Raw genomic sequence first — 16,173 nt, 5'->3', positions numbered from 1 at the left:
CGCTTTCTTCTATAGGATGTTTTTTTTTTTTGAAAGTTCTTCTATAGGATGTTAAGATGCATATATTTTTTTGGGAAATATTGATAGGATATATCTCCCGTGCTTTACAAGATTTTGAAATTAAAACCCCTGTTTTTAATTTTGTAAATTAATGGGAGAACTTCACTTAAGGGTACCAAACTTTTACCATTTTTAAAAGAAGGTACCTGAACTTCAAAACTTCTCAATTTTAGGTATTCATTTTTCGGAAAATCTCAATTAGGATTTTCAATTAAATCCTATCATAATTTTTAAAATACCCATGTGTTTATTTCTTTAAAAAAAATTATAAAATTTTTCAAAGATTCAGGTATGGGTATTTTTGCAAATTCGTTAAATTCTAACCAGCACCTAAATCCTAGCAATTTTTTTCTTTTTTTCCTAAAAAAATGAGGGGTATTTTGGAGATTTTGATAGAATTTAACGAAAAATTTTAACAGGGGACTTCTAATTAAGACTTTCCGAAAAATGGATACTTTAAATTGAGATGTTTTGAAGTTCAGGCATCTTCTTTAAAAAATGGTAAAAGTTCGGTACCCATAAATGGAGTTCTCCCATTAAGATCGACTTGGTAATTTAGATCATTTTAAATCTGAAACTTTGATCCATTTTTTTCTCAAATAAATAACAGAAATTTATATAAACATACAGATGAAATTGAAAAAAAAGAAAAGAAAAAGAAAAACAAAGTGCAAAGATCGATGCAAAGTGGATGGCTGTCTCCGAGCCACCAAGTGATGGGCAATTACCTAGCCATGGCTCTGGCTGGGTCAGGGCCGGCTCTTCCACTAGGCGATTTAGGCGGTCGCCTGGCCCCCAGCGGAAAAAGGCCCCCCAAAAATAGTATTGCCCTATGGATATGAAAAAATTAAGACAGATTTGTTAAAAAGAAAAGGCCCAATTATAGTGCACAACGATTTTGCTAAAGAAATGGAACAAAAACAGAAAAAAAAAAATGCATTAACTCTAAATCCCATGGATAAATCAACCGTAAGGCCCAGGAACACAAGATTTTGCTAAAGAAAAATAAATACAGTGATTTATCAGTTCCTTCGATAGATTAAAGAACCCTCACATAGAAAAACCAACCGTCAGATGCCTAGGAACACAAAAAGTTTGTAAAAGAGAGAGAGCAATCTCTCCATTTGAGACTCTATAACTCCCGCACAGAAAAATCAATAGAAGAAGCAAATAACACTTTTTCTTTGTTTTGAAAAAAAAAATACAAAACAATCTCTCTCAGCAAATTACCAAAATCACTCTCTAAAATGTGCTGCAATTTCCTCTGGCAGCCAAGAAGTAGAAGCCTAGGAGGCGCAGGACACTGCTACAAGCTCGCCCGCTTGACCACCAGCTAACTCTAACCTCCGGCCTCTCTCCTACGCTCCATTCGTCAATCTCTCGCACACAGTCGGCAATCTCTTCTCAGCTCCACTCTGGCTCTAAAGAGTAAAGCCCTCCCTTTGTTTTCCTGTACAGAGATGGCTCTTTTTTTTTTTTGATACATTAAGATAAGATGAAAAGTGAAACAGCCACACGGTCCACATCTTTGACAAGAGATGAAGGTGAAAAGGTGTGGCTGTGAAACAGCCACATCTTTTCTTTGTTTTTACTTTTTCTTTTTCGGTCATTTTCCCATAGGAAAAAGTAACCTCTTTTTTTTTTTTTTTTTTTCTTTTTCTTTTTTAATTTATTTTTAACAATAAGGGAAAGGAGTTACTTTACTTATAAAATAGTATTATTATTTTTTTCAACAAAAACTTATGTTAATAAACTAATATTAGGCATATGAAATTATATAAGCATGCCAGTTTATCATTTTGTCTGTATAAATTAGTTACTAATTATTAAACAAAAATGTCTTATGCAGGTTAAAATTGTTACTTGATTTTCTTATAGTGTAAAGCGTCTTTAATAAATCTGGTTCTATTTTATTATTTTTTTATGTCACCTTTTTATTTATAATATTTTTTAATTATAAATATATGCTAGAAATATGATTAGTTATGACTTATGGAAAGCTTTAAACATAAAAGAATAAATAAAATATAATTGAATCTAAAAAAAATCTGTAGACAAATTTGTTACTGGCAATAAAATGTTAAATATTAAAAGTAAGAAAAATAATTATATATATATATATATAAGGCCCCATCTAAAATTGTCGCCTTAGGCCTAATAACATATCGAGCCGGCCTGGGCTGGGTAATAGCCACACAACCATGGATGTGACTAGCTAGTAGAAGACTTTAGCAATATATATAAGGATAGCCTAAAAACAATTTAATTAAACAAGTTATATTTCGTCAAGTTAACATTCATCAATTCTAAAAGTAAACTTAAATTTTTTTTAATAAATTGTGTACATATAATTTACGGGTGTGCAAAAAACTGTGGATTTGAGATTTGAGTTGACTGTCCGAAGCTGTATTACATTTTAAAAGTTAACATCAGTTTGGGGGAGGAGGGGACACAAGGGAGACATTTAGAATGACTCAATCATGGCTAGCTAAGCAGTGGCAAAGTAAGGAATTTTGAAAAATGCTATTAAATTTGAAAAAGAGAAGGATAAGATCGAGATTGATGAGAGATAGAGGAGTCACATGTCTCAAGAATTTTTACTTGGAAGATCTAATATTGTCACAAGGCAAAGGAGGGAGGAGATTTGAAAGGTGTATTGATGGTTTCGAAGAAGAGAGAAAGCATTGGAGAGAGAGAAGATAAGGAGAGGATAGAGGAAAGTTACATGTTTTGATCTTAAAAAAGAACATGCTTTGGTTTCTAGAAATCTTTTTGAAAGAAAATATAATCAAATAGAAAAATAAAAACAATAGCGAAAATAATTAAATAGAGACAAGCTAGTGATTTTTATGTGGTTGGGTCTATGACTTACGCTCACAGCAGGGGTGTAGCTTTTTCCAAAAAAAAAAAAAAAAAAATTACCCCAAATTTTTTATTATTTTTTTTAGTTTTGGCCCCCCCCAATTTATTTTTTCTTTTGTTTTTTTCAATTTGGCCACCCAAAAGTCTAAAAGCTGGCTCTGCCCCTGGCCTATAGGATAAAGTTCAAATGGTTACATTTTGCTCTTATTCACTTGATGATGTTACAATACAATAAACTCATATTCATAAGAGAATTGAGGTAGATAAATATGATACTCAAGTTTGATTACTATCAAACCTGATGTTACAATATAAAAGTAAGTAATATTTCAAACAAGCAGCTTATACATATAAATATTGATGAGTACACCGTTTAAGTATTAGTCGTTTTATTATGACGATATGGTCAAAATTAAAGGGAGGAAGCTTATGGATAAGACTCCAAGGAAAATCATGGTTATATAAATCTTCTAAATTTGTTTTCTTCTCCACAATCATTATTTTCATTCTTCTTATGGTACATTGTAGGTAGGTGGTTCTATATAAACTTTTGTTACACTATTAACTATACAAAACTATTGATAAAATCGATCATATTGTTGTTATTCATTTCATAAAAATAGAGCATATTGCTCTAACAAAACAATATCATAGGTACAATGAGAAATTTCTTCTATCCAAATATGATCTATACTATGTTTAACTCTTTGAATGTCACCATCTCAATCAGCTTCCAAATCTCCAGCATATTTCGGAGAATCATGTCCCTGCCCACTGCCCGGTCTATTATAACTTTAACTAGATAGTGATTTTCTTGCTTTTCCATCTCTGCTACAATCTAATTTCCAGATGCAATCCCCTTTGCTGCCTTTACTATAAGTGACAATTCTTCCACAGATCTAATAATTCCTCTGCATCGGTAAGTGATTTGCTTCCAGAAAAGAACTAGAGAGAAAATGAAAGACAGCCTGGAGATCTAAGATCACTACTCTTAGGGGTTTCGTGTAAACAAAACCTTAGAAAACGAATAAATGAAATCGAAACCCAAAATATAGCAGAAAGAAATTCACCCCATAGATCGCTGCAAAAAGCAAATTTAGAGAGAAGACAAACAATAATCACTGTGTTATTCAAAAGAAGGAAAGAGTTGAGGGGAGAAGGGAAGGCCCTACTCCTAGGATGGTTATCCTTCTATTGTTGTTATTTGTTAAGCACATAGCAAATCGATATATATATATATATATACTTTGAATTGAAGTAAAAACATTATTGAATCATCAGAACTACTTCGATATATATATATATATAGTTTTTATTCACATATATACTTTGAATTGAAGTAAAAACATTATTGAATCATCAGAACTACTTTATTACAAATTGATGATAACAATTCTACTTCCCAAGAAGAATATTCTGATTCAACTGAAGAAAATGGAATAGAATTATGTTTCTGTAAAGATAAAAATATGTGTACCTGTAGAAAAGAAATAAATACTTTAACAAGAGAAGAAAGAATAATTTTAGAACTAATAGATCAAATTGAAGATCCAGAAATAAAAATAAAATATTTGTCACAAATTAGTCAAAAGGAGAAAATTATTACTAACTGGACCACTGCCTGGACCACCCTCAACGCTCTCCTGGCAAACGGGCTAAACCAACGGCCTTACGCTAAACCAACGCTAGCAGTTCGGACTGACCACCTACGACTCGGAATATTATCGCAAACTCTGAACCCTCTCTCTACTCACCCTTGGCTTTGATACCATAAACTCACCCAGGTGACAGTAATAAGAGAAAGACAGTATAATAATGAAGATAATGAGTATTATGAAGATAATGAAAGTAGATGATGAAAATAATTTAAAAGACTGATTTAAAGAAATAATTCGAAAACATAATACAAAGGAGAATCATATAGTGAAGATAAGGTAGAGTTAATAAACATACTTGATATTATTGATTCAAGCGGATATGATACAAAGCTGCCTTGATGCGAGGCAAGATTTAAGATACAAGGAAGGGGAAGGGAATAGTACTGATAGTACTGATACAAAAGGATAGAAAGGCTAAAGGCTTAGAAAGGCTGATGGCTTTTTTCTGAAAGCTTGTGAACCTCTCCAAAAATGCTCTGCCTTCTAAACATAACTTACAAGCCTTTTATAGGCGAAAAGAAAAGGAAAATTACAGTAGAAAGTATCTTTTGAACAGTAAGGTAGGTAATAATTCAATACAGCAATAATTTGGCATAATTCTGAACAGCAGCAATAATTCAATGTATCACGTGCCTTCTGAACAGTGTAGCACTAATAATTCGCCTTCTGAACAGTGAAGCACCAATAATTCTTGAGTAGATAATAATTCAATGCTCCGCATGACTTCTGAACAGTAATGCAGAATTAATTCTGAGTCTTCTGAGCATCATTTGTCTTTAGCGTCGGCTGGTAGCTGATAATTCATAAAGTCTGATTCTCTTGTCTTTTGTGTCGGCTGATAATAATTCAGAGAGTCTTCATAAAGCATTCATCAAAGTTGTCTTCATTCAATGTCTTGCATCTATTCAAGGGAATCTCAAAAAGTCTTCATTCATTTAATCATCACTATAATAATCATCATAATCAATATCTTGGTCAAAAAAAGTAGGTTGCCATTCATGTTTTGGATAATCACATATGAACGTATCATGCCCCCATTCATTACAGTACGTGCAATATTCCAATCGTTCTGTACCATCTGAATCTAATGCAATGCTTTTATCTATAATATCCAACGGACTTATGTCTGTCTGATTTCCCCATTTCTCATTCTGGTAATTATACTTGCTTTGACGAAGAAGTTTTTCCCAAATTCCCAAATCAGAAATATCTTCTCCAAAAATAATAATCCTATCATTCTTCGCTAAGACTTTTCTAATTGGAGATAATTCTTGAACTGCATTTATCATGGCCTTTTTCTTAAAAATTCTCCATAAGTTCATAATTCCTAATGGATCATGCATTTTTAGGGGAATCCTTCCCATTCTTAATTCAGCTATTTGATCACTACTAGAAGGATTGATTAGGATGCAATGCAGGGCTGGCTTGACTTCCATATAATTCTCGGGATCAAATTCTGGGACTGTACTCCAAATTCTTAGGACAGTAGTCTGATTAAAACTCATACCCTTATGCCTTTTTCTTAAATCATTCTGTATAATTTTCACAGTATTACGGACTATGAGAGGAAAGTCACGTAATTCTTCATTATACCTGACAGGATAATATGATAAAAATCCTTCTTCAAAAAGCTGAGCTCTTAATTCAGGATTTCCTATTTCATGATACTCCCAATCTCCATTCATTCTTTGCTTGGATATACCATAATCTTTTTCAGGAATATAAATTAATCCCGGAAAACTACAATGAGGTTCAAAGACCCTAAGAGATTTTTCACCAAAGGCCTTTTTATATTCTATATCCTCTCCATTGGCAATTATCATCATTCTCTGAATCCATCTATCAAAATATTCAGTGTATGAAGGATCATGGAAAATAAGATTTTGGATCTCGCCCGAAAGGTCAAGAACCATTTGTTGAGCTGTTCCCATCTCCTTAGGACTAATTCTTTGGATTAGGTAGATCTCAGTGGGAGATCTGGCTCGATTAATAATTCTCGCCGCTGGCGGATTATTATAAGGAGCAATGGATTGTTCCAAAATCTCATTGCAGATTAAATGATACTCGAGGGCTTTCATGGATTTTTCATGAAGATTTTTGTGTTTTTTGATGAAAGCTCGAGTTAGATTATCCAATAGTATCTGAATATGAATAGGATAATTAGTGGTATTATCCCTTAAAAATTTGGCAGAAGTTTGAAGAACTTCTTCCAGGATGATACTATTAGTGTGATCCGGATTAAGAAACTCAATCCGTTGAGGAATTTTCTGTAGAATTTCCGCTGGAAATTCTTCATACTCATTCACCTTAGCCTTTCCTTTCTCCGCTGGAGATAGGTGCTTAGGATTTTGAATTCTTCGAGGTGTCATTATTCCTGATATAAAGAATATATCAATTATCTGCAAAACTAAGTTCTTGGCATTTAAAGTGTTAGTCATAAAATTCAGATAAAATAAAATAATTCTAATGACTGAGACTATTATTTGAAATGAATTTAAGAAGATTAAAGCATTATTTGAAAAGGCACTGGTTAAATTAAAATAATTTGATTCATGATTTTCTCTATTCTTGATTTGTTTGGAAATAATATTAATTTCTTTGAATATAGAAATATTTTTTAACATGCTAATATCTTTAGTTATAGGAGGTAAAACAAAATTGAATAGAATTTTCTTTCCCATAATTTCAGTGCTAATTCCCTCCTCTGTTTTTGTAAAAGGGTCAAGTAATGCTAAAAATGGAGTTCCTAATATTATTTTTGAGGTAATATTTTTTACTAAAATAAATGTAGTTTTAAAGCATATTCTATTATTACAAATATGAACATTAGATAATTTATTTTCTATATTTAATCTTGTTCCACTAGCTTGATGCAATTTTTCAGTTGTCTTTTCATAATATTTTGTGGGTATAATTCCTTCTTGGATACAATTCATATCTGCACCTGAATCTATCAAAGCCACAGTTGTATATATATATTAGTTTTAGTTTTTATTCACATAATTTTTGTGAATCCATATGACTTTTGTTCTTCCATTTCTTTCTTTTTTCCAAACCATTCTCTTTGAATTTTTCATTTTTTTTTCCCTTGATTTCATCTCTTTATTCATTCAATATTCACTTTATTCATTTAATTAGCTAGTATTCAATTCACAATTACAAACTAAAGGGAAGGGCTTTTGTTCGAATCTTTATCTAAATTCACAGTATTAGATATTAATTAGATATATCTTTAGTTCATATATAACTAATAAATATATAATATCCACTTCAAAAAAAAAATATATAAAAAAAATAAATATAAATATATATATATATGTATGTGTGTGTTTCTTCCCTAACGTAAATCAACTATTCATATCTTCCATTCAATCGGATTCTATATATATATATATACTTTTAAGTTTATTATAAATCTATAGGCATTTGAATGTATATTATATTGATCTAATTTTTCTTGTTTTCTACGATTTGTTTATATAGCAACCGCCCGATATTGTTGCTTTTTAAGCGGAAGTTGGCATCAAATTGTGAACATCAGTGCCAGGGACGTGGAGGAGGCACTATATATATATATATATATATATATGGAGCATGTTGTGGGTTTTGGCATTCAAAATGCTCCTACGTATAGCCTGCTACGATAAATGTATCTGAGTGGAAGGCTACTGGAAGCAAGCAATCAGAAAATGTATTATTATTGCTGTCTTCGTTGGGCTTTTGACGCAGAGTACTGAGACAAGAATAAAAGTGGACAAACACGGACCAGACTCCCCCATCATCTTCTTATGTGAATGTGGTTGGAAATATTTACTTGATATTTGATTTGCGAAATCTAATATTTTCCTGAATTCACATTTTTAAGAATGTGAGGTTAGAAAATCTGAATTCTTGAAAATGCGAATATTCAGAAAGAAAATGTGGAGAAATGATTGTTGTATAAATGTAAATTTAATTTTTGTTTAATTTTGTCTACGTGGCAATTTATTTTTATTTATTGTTTAAAAAAAATGACCTAGTATTTTCTCTCAAAATAATTTTTATCATTTTTTGAAAAATAAAATGAAAATAAACTATCACGTGTAAAATTGAATAAAAATTATGTCTACTGTTATAAAACCATCCTTTATCATAAATGGGAGAAATTTTATGAATGAATAGACGTGGCCACGTGGGTGTATTTAATGCATTATGTGAATAAAGGACTAAAAAAGTCTACGTCGGTTATGTTCTCAAACTTGCTAGCTGGACTCACCCACAGTTTGGTCAGCTTTCATTTTGTCATTTAGCTGGGCCAGTTCTCGACTTAAATACAGGAGGCAACATTTTCTCGAGATATGTTATATTTTTGTACATTACTTTTTAAAATTAATTATCAAATCTATATGATTTACATGTAAATTCTTGTAAATCTTACAAATATAATGATTGATTTAAAAAAGTAATGTATAAGTGATGTACAAAAATTATTTCTTCATTTTCTCTGTTAAATAAGATTAAATGCGAAAGAAGAGAGAGAGAGAAAAGGACAAAAAGAATTACAGTTGCTTTCATATTAGATACTTAGGTTCATATTATGAATTAGTTTTAAAGAAATGATTATTTTATAATTTTTGACATAATTTTAACATTTTTTTTTTAACTAGCCGTTAGATCTATTTGTTTTCATACATGTGAATTTTATATATTTAATGGTTGATTTTAAAAAAAGTTGTTAGATTTATACAAGAGTTGTATAGAAGTTGCAGAAGTATGGTAATATTAATCAAAATATTCCCATGATTTTATTACAATTAATCCATAAATAGAGAATATTTCAATACCAACCAAATATAAAATATATTATATATTTTTGTATATTTTAATAAATCTGTTAATTAATAACTTTTTCTCGAGGATCTTTGACACTCTTAAATTGAATAATCTATTGATTAGAAGGCAATTTTTTTTTTTTTTTTTTTTTTGATGTGAGATTAGCAGGCAATTAAAGTTTGCAGTGTGATATTTATGAACAAATTTATAAATATCAACTACAAAATAGAAACTATTATGTTTGTGCTTGTACATTTTCAAAGTGAGCAATATGCTTGTTTATTTCTAATATATATAGTTAAGCTAAATGTGATGCGAAAGGTACGGCTTCGAATTTGTCCATTTAATTTGTATGTTAAAAAGATTGCATGTATGTATTGTTGGGACAAGAAACAACAATCAGACAGCAACTACCTAACCTCCCTTGTTTTTCCTTTCTTTTTTACTGTTTTATGCAGAAAAGTACGTACAGCTAGCCGGCCAGTTTCTTTGTTTCGTTAACGTTACGCCTGATTCTCTCTAGTTTTTGTTAGTTTCTTTGTAATGTGTGAAAGAAGGTTCCTTTCCTTGGTTTCCTAGCGCATAGCATACGTTATAAAAGTCTTCCTGCGTGAAGTTTACGTGCGAAAATTGAGCTTCCCGTTGCAGGTCTTCCCGCGTACGTGTAGTTTTTATCGTCAAGGAATTGAAGTGCGCGCAAAGAAAAGTTTCAAGTGTCACTGTCAATTCCAGTATGTCCTTTCAGCTTGTTTTCTAGGTAAAATTTTCTTATTTTTGGCTTTTACTTATTGTTCAAGTTGGATCAATAAATTGTACGTAGTCATATATATATGATCGAACGGCATCAACCTTCAGTGCCTTGTACATGAATTGCTTCTCCTTTCCCATTTCCCACTCCTCACCAACTTGATCTCCTTGGGCAATGGCCGCCGGAACATTGACATCTCCTGAAGCCTTCTTCTCCTCATCTTCTTCTCCCCAACCCAAATGGAACTACGACGTCTTCTTGTGTTTTAGAGGCAAAGACACTCGCAAGAACTTTACCGACCACTTCTACTTCGCTTTGAGAGATGCCGGAATCAAAGTCTTCAGAGATGACAACGAGCTCCAAAGAGGAGAAGATCTTCCATCCAAACTATTACAGGCAATCCAAGGGTCCAGAATCTCTGTCATCGTTTTCTCAACGAACTATGCGGCTTCGAGGTGGTGCTTAGAGGAACTTGTGGAGATCATGGAGTGCCAAAGAACTATGACACAGTTGGTTCTGCCTATATTCTTTGATGTTGAACCCTCGGATGTGAGAAACCAGACAAGTAGTTTTGCAGAAGCATTCAAAAAACATGAAGAGCATTACTTGTTGGACATGGACAAAGTTATCAAGTGGAGAAGAGCTATGCGTGAGGCTGCTAACTTGTCAGGGTGGGAGCTAAGAAAAACTGCAGATGGGTAAGTTGTATCTAGGGCCTTAAATAAACATGTATGTTAGCCAACCCACTTGATATCCGTTCGGATAAACTCAACTAAAACTGTTCATTTAATATATAAGTTATTCGAGAACACAAAATTACACTCGATTATTAAATGAGACATACCTGAATAAATTTGGCTCAACTCGATTAAAGCTCATGAACATAACTCATATGAAGCTCGCTAGACTTGTTAGCTCGTTTATATATCTTTGTATGTGTATGTGTGTGTGTGTATGTCTATATATATATATATAAATTAAAGTATGTATATTAGTTATTAGGATTAAATACCTTTGACCTCCATGTAGCTTAAAGACTTTATTTTTTGCCCCTATGCTTCATTTCATATCACAGATAGTATCTCGTTTATAGCTAAAGGCGGAGATTATACTTTCGTCCAAAAATTGACGGAAGTCCACATCACTGGCCTTAAAAAATCGACATGTGTCCCTTTGCCTAATTCAAAATTAAAAAACTAAAAATAAGAAAAACTTTAAAAAAATTAAAAGAAAAAAAAAAGAGGGGTGGCTAAGCCACCCTAATGGCCGATCTAAAGGTTGTTCGGCAACCCCCATGGCCCTTGGAGGTGGTTCGGCCACCCCCAAAGAGCAAAATAGGAGTGGTCAAAACCACCCCCAAGAGCCACAAGGCCCCCCCCCACCCCCCCAAAAAAAAAAAAGAAAAAAAAAATCATTTAGAGTTTGGCCTTTAGGGGTGGTTCAGGGGCTATGGGGGTGGTTGCAACCAGAATTTTATGTTGCTCTTTTGAAACTCCTCTGTTCGATCATTCTATGACTACCATTGCGACCGAAGCTCTTGAGAACTTTGAATTTCAACAGCATGAATATCTATGTTCGAACTTCCAGCAATCCAAACAATAATTGAAGCTCTTAAGTCTCAATTAAAGTACTACTTGAAGATCACGTTCGAACGGCTATCAAATGGCTTGCGATCGATGGCTTTTGTTCTTCAACCTTAAGCACAGTTTTGAACCTTAAGACCAAAACAACTCAACCACTAGACTTAGACTTACAATCCACAAGATTTTGACACAGAATTTGCCAATAAATGAAACCTAGCTAACAATGTTATTTATTGTGATAGTGATCTATCACACAACAAAAACTTTACCAGCTAATTAACCGAGTTATACTCACCTATTTTTTATAGATTCACCCACTTATAACATAATTCTATGGCATAAAAAATTAGTTTCTTCAAACTTTTCCCCCATACATAGTATCGTAATGTGAAACTAATGTGTTCTATGTTTTTTTTACATATCCGTATATATAAAACTTATATTTCAATTCTCCCTTGTATAATGTGACTCTAACTTCTTAAAATAATTTCTAGGCATGAAGCCAAGTTTATCAAGAAAATTATTGAAGAGATTTCAAGAGAACTGAACAGCACACACTTGTTTTTAGCACTCTACCCAGTTGGAGTAGATTGTCGCGTGCAAGACATGAATTGTTGCTTAAGTTTTGGAGCTAGTGATATTCGCATGGTAGGAATTTTGGGAATGGGCGGAATTGGAAAAACAACCATTGCTAAAGCCATTTATAACCAATTTTTTCATGGATTTGAAGGTAAAAGTTTTCTTGCAAATGTTAAGGAAACTTCCAATGAACCTAGGGGTCAAGTTCGTCTCCAGGAACAACTTCTTTCTGACATCTTAAAGACAGAAAAGATAAAGATAAGTAGTGTTGATAGAGGAATCAATATGATAAAAGAAAGACTTTGTAATAAAGCAGTACTTGTGATACTTGATGATGTAGACAATATAGAGCAACTGAATGCCATAGCTAGAAGGCGTGACTGGTTTGGTTTGGGAAGTAGAATTATTATAACAACCAGATATGAGCATTTGCTAAAGGAGCTACAAGTGGATAGTGTATATACAGTTACAACAATGAATGATAGTGAGTCTCTTGAGCTCTTTAGTTGGCATGCCTTCAGGAATAGCTTTCCTACTAAAGATTACACTGACTTGTCAACAAGTGTTGTTGCTTACTGTGGAGGACTGCCTCTAGCACTTGAAGTTTTGGGCTCATTTCTATTCTCCAGGAGCATTCCAGAATGGAAAAGTACACTAGATAAACTGAAAAAGATTCCTCATGATCAAATTCAAAAGAAACTTAGAATAAGCTTTGATGCACTAAGCGACAATACAGAAAAGGATATATTCCTTGACATAGCATGTTTCTTCATCGGAATGGACAAAGACTATGTAGCAAAAATATTGGATGGTTGTGGTTTTTTCGCAGAGATTGGTATTAGTGTCCTCATTCAGAGGTGCCTTCTTAAAGTTAGCATGACAAACAAGTTTATGATGCATGATTTGCTGCGAGACATGGGAAGAAAAATCGTTTATGAAAAATACCCCAACGAACCTGGGAAATGGAGTAGATTATGGCTACATGAGGATGCATTTGATATATTGACAAAGCATCAGGTAATAAGAACTTTCTCAATTGAAAAAGTTGAAAAAAAAAAAATAGAGCATTTTGTTTTCTAATACATGTATTATTTGGGAAGCAAATGCATGCTAATTCACGCTTATCTCATGCCTTGAGAGTGTAATACCTATGTTTCTTTTCTGAAAATAGGTACACTAATTGTTTTATTCACTAACATCATTCTATTGTTTTTGTACTTGCAAACATGATTACATTATATTAAGCAAGGATAGATAAATGAAATAATTAACAAGAAAGAATTTTGGTTGGCTGAAATTCTTAAAACCACTACTTATGCCAATAGCCAAAGTTTATAAGAAATAGTAGATTTAATCATTTAATTAATGTTTTGACACTTCAATAAGTGAGATCAATATATGGAATATTCAATTGAATTTATATGTGAATTATAGAGGCAAAGTTTAGACTCATGACCTTTGCTCCCATACCATGTTAAATCACAAATTGCTCCAAAAGCTTGATATTGTGTTAAATTATCAATTATCTTAAATTTTTAAGATAATTGGTGTTTTAACACAAATATTGACGAGGGATCAAACAAATGGGAGACTTCCCCCTGTTATGGTATGAGGTTTTAAACTATAGGTTCACGTAGTGCATGTTATGCAGAATATATTGCAAGCATGTTTTTTTTCTCAAGTTTATATAATTTTTCTTTGATTGCATGAAAAAGTCTAGACTAATCATATGCATGTCACAAGCAATTCTTGTTTTTAATTTACAGGGAACAAAAGCAGTTCAAGGGTTTACTTTAGAATTGCCAAGTTTAAGAAAGGTGAATTTCAATTCAATAGCATTTATAAAGATGCAGAGACTGAGATTACTCCAACTTGATCATGTACGACTCATTGGAGACTATAAATATCTTTCCAAAGAATTAAGGTGGCTTCGTTGGCATGGGTTCCCTCTAAAGTTTATGCCAAATAACTTTTATCCAAGAAACCTAGTTGTGATTGACTTGCAATATAGCAATCTCATAAGAGTTTGGGAAGTTCCCAAGGTACAGTAATAAATTATTTTTGATGTTTTACACTCTAGTATTGTGATTTCCTTCCTTCTTTTTTCATTATTAATTTATTTTGTCATTTGTTAAGCAGGTGTTTGAGAAAATGAAAATTCTAAATCTTAGTCACTCGCATTATCTGAGCCAGACTCCTGACTTTTCAAGACTCCCCAATCTTGAGCAATTAATACTCGAAGATTGTACAAGTTTGTTTGAGGTTCACCACTCCATTGGAGATCTTACTAGTCTTGTTTTGGTAAATTTGAAAGGTTGCAAATGCCTTACTAGTCTGCCAAGAAGTTTCTACAAGTTGAAGTCTCTAGAAACACTCATTCTTTCTGGGTCATTGCCTTCACTCTTTTGGTCTTGGATATCACCAAGGAAATGTCTCAAGCCAGTCAATATATTGTCTACTACACTAAAAGGCTTTAACTCACTAAGAGACTTACGTCTCAGGGGGTGCAATTTATCAGACAATGCAATTCTTACAGATGTTTGGAGTTTATGTCCTCTTGAAATTTTGGATTTAGGATGCAATAGTTTTGAAAGCCTACCACCTAGCCTAGGTGGTCTTTCGAAGCTTGGACAACTCATCTTGGATGGTTGTAAAAAGCTTAAATCAATTCCTGACTTACCAGCAAGCTTGTATTTTCTATATGCAAACAACTGTACAGAGCTGGAAAGAATATCGAATCCATCAAAACTCTCAAATGTATTCAGTTTGAGCGTTGCTAATTGCAAGAAATTAGTCGAAATTCCATGTCTAGAGAAGTGGTCGAATACCATTAGATCTGTTGACATGGAAGGGTGTAGAAATTTGACATATACTTTTAAAGAAAGCTACCTTCAGGTACAAGTTTCCTTAACCTCTCTTTCCATACCATGCATGTTAATGAAAGATAATATAATGCAATGGACACAAAGAATTACGTGATTCAGTCTATGACTTATGTCCACAAAATAAATCCTAAAAGACTACATTTTGCTCTTATTTCTTTGATTATGTTTACAATATAACATGCTCATATTTATAGGAGAATTTAGGGTGACAGTCTTAAATTGTATCTTGGATTCTTGAACTCCATAATATACATCAGCTATCTCATGTCTTTTAATTAATACTTTAACACGTGTCATCCTCGTTGCTTATCTAATAGGAATGGAGTATGCACGGAATTGGTAGAACGTTTTTCATTTGCCTCCCTGGTAATCAAATTCCCGATTGGTTCACATATCAGGGGGAGGGAGCCTCGATGCGTTTTGAAATACATACTGTTGCTGATCAGATATTGAAAGGGTTTGTTGTATGTGTTGTGTATTCAACACATGTTCGGGTATTTTCTCCATATAGAGGTACTAGTTCATATATCAACCATACCAAGAATACTATTTTCACTTTTCCGTCAGAAATAACTGGTGGCACAATCCCTTGTGGAGATCACCTATTTGTAGGCAATGTTCTTACCAACAATTTTGAGGATGGTGATGAGGCAGAGCTTGTTGTAGATTTGGGAGTTGAAACCATTGTTAAGAGGTTAGGGATCTGTCTAGGGTACGAAGGGGTTGTCGATGGAAAATGATTCATTAATTAAGCCTCAGCTTGATGCAAGATTTGGATGAGGAAAAAAAAGTTTTATCTTTAGATTTATTTTGTAATTCAATAATGAGCTCGGGCTTGAAGTCAATCAAATTAAGGTTAGGGTTATTTTTAAGAGTTGTATTATTTTATAATTCAATAATGGGTTTGGCCTGCAGGTAGTCAAATTAGGGTTAGAGTTTTGTCAGTGAGTCTTTAAATGTTCTTTTATACTCTAATGGGGACAGAT

The 16,173-nt window shown here is 32.9% G+C and overlaps 1 protein-coding gene and 1 long non-coding RNA gene across 2 annotated transcripts; one reads left to right on the top strand and one right to left on the bottom strand.

Moving 5' to 3' along the window:
- Positions 1–999: 999 nt before the first annotated feature.
- LOC133882698 (uncharacterized) lies at positions 1,000–5,039 on the bottom strand. Its single transcript, XR_009902708.1, has 2 exons — positions 4,876–5,039; positions 1,000–1,526 (listed from the first exon to the last, which is right to left on the bottom strand). It is a non-coding gene; the product is annotated as an uncharacterized LOC133882698 (long non-coding RNA).
- A 5,190-nt stretch (positions 5,040–10,229) lies between these two features.
- On the top strand, positions 10,230–15,927 carry LOC133881972 (disease resistance protein RUN1-like). Its single transcript, XM_062321052.1, has 5 exons — positions 10,230–10,838; positions 12,218–13,319; positions 14,069–14,344; positions 14,442–15,197; positions 15,586–15,927. The coding sequence occupies exons 1-5, from the start codon at positions 10,315–10,317 to the stop codon at positions 15,925–15,927; spliced, it is 3,000 nt and encodes a 999-aa protein (XP_062177036.1). The 5' UTR covers positions 10,230–10,314.
- Positions 15,928–16,173: the final 246 nt, after the last annotated feature.

Source organism: Alnus glutinosa, chromosome 11 (assembly GCF_958979055.1).
Source record: "Alnus glutinosa chromosome 11, dhAlnGlut1.1, whole genome shotgun sequence".
Classification (NCBI taxonomy): Eukaryota; Viridiplantae; Streptophyta; class Magnoliopsida; order Fagales; family Betulaceae; genus Alnus; species Alnus glutinosa.
This window is presented reverse-complemented; position numbering and strand designations above follow the sequence as displayed.

Excerpts from the sequence above, each read along its gene's own strand:
- LOC133881972 (XM_062321052.1), top strand. The coding sequence starts at position 10,315 with ATGGCCGCCGGAACATTGACATCTCCTGAAGCCTTCTTCTCCTCATCT. Across the intron at positions 10,839-12,217 it reads CTAAGAAAAACTGCAGATGG|GCATGAAGCCAAGTTTATCA; the intron begins GTAAGTTGTATC and ends AATAATTTCTAG. Across the intron at positions 14,345-14,441 it reads GAGTTTGGGAAGTTCCCAAG|GTGTTTGAGAAAATGAAAAT; the intron begins GTACAGTAATAA and ends TTTGTTAAGCAG.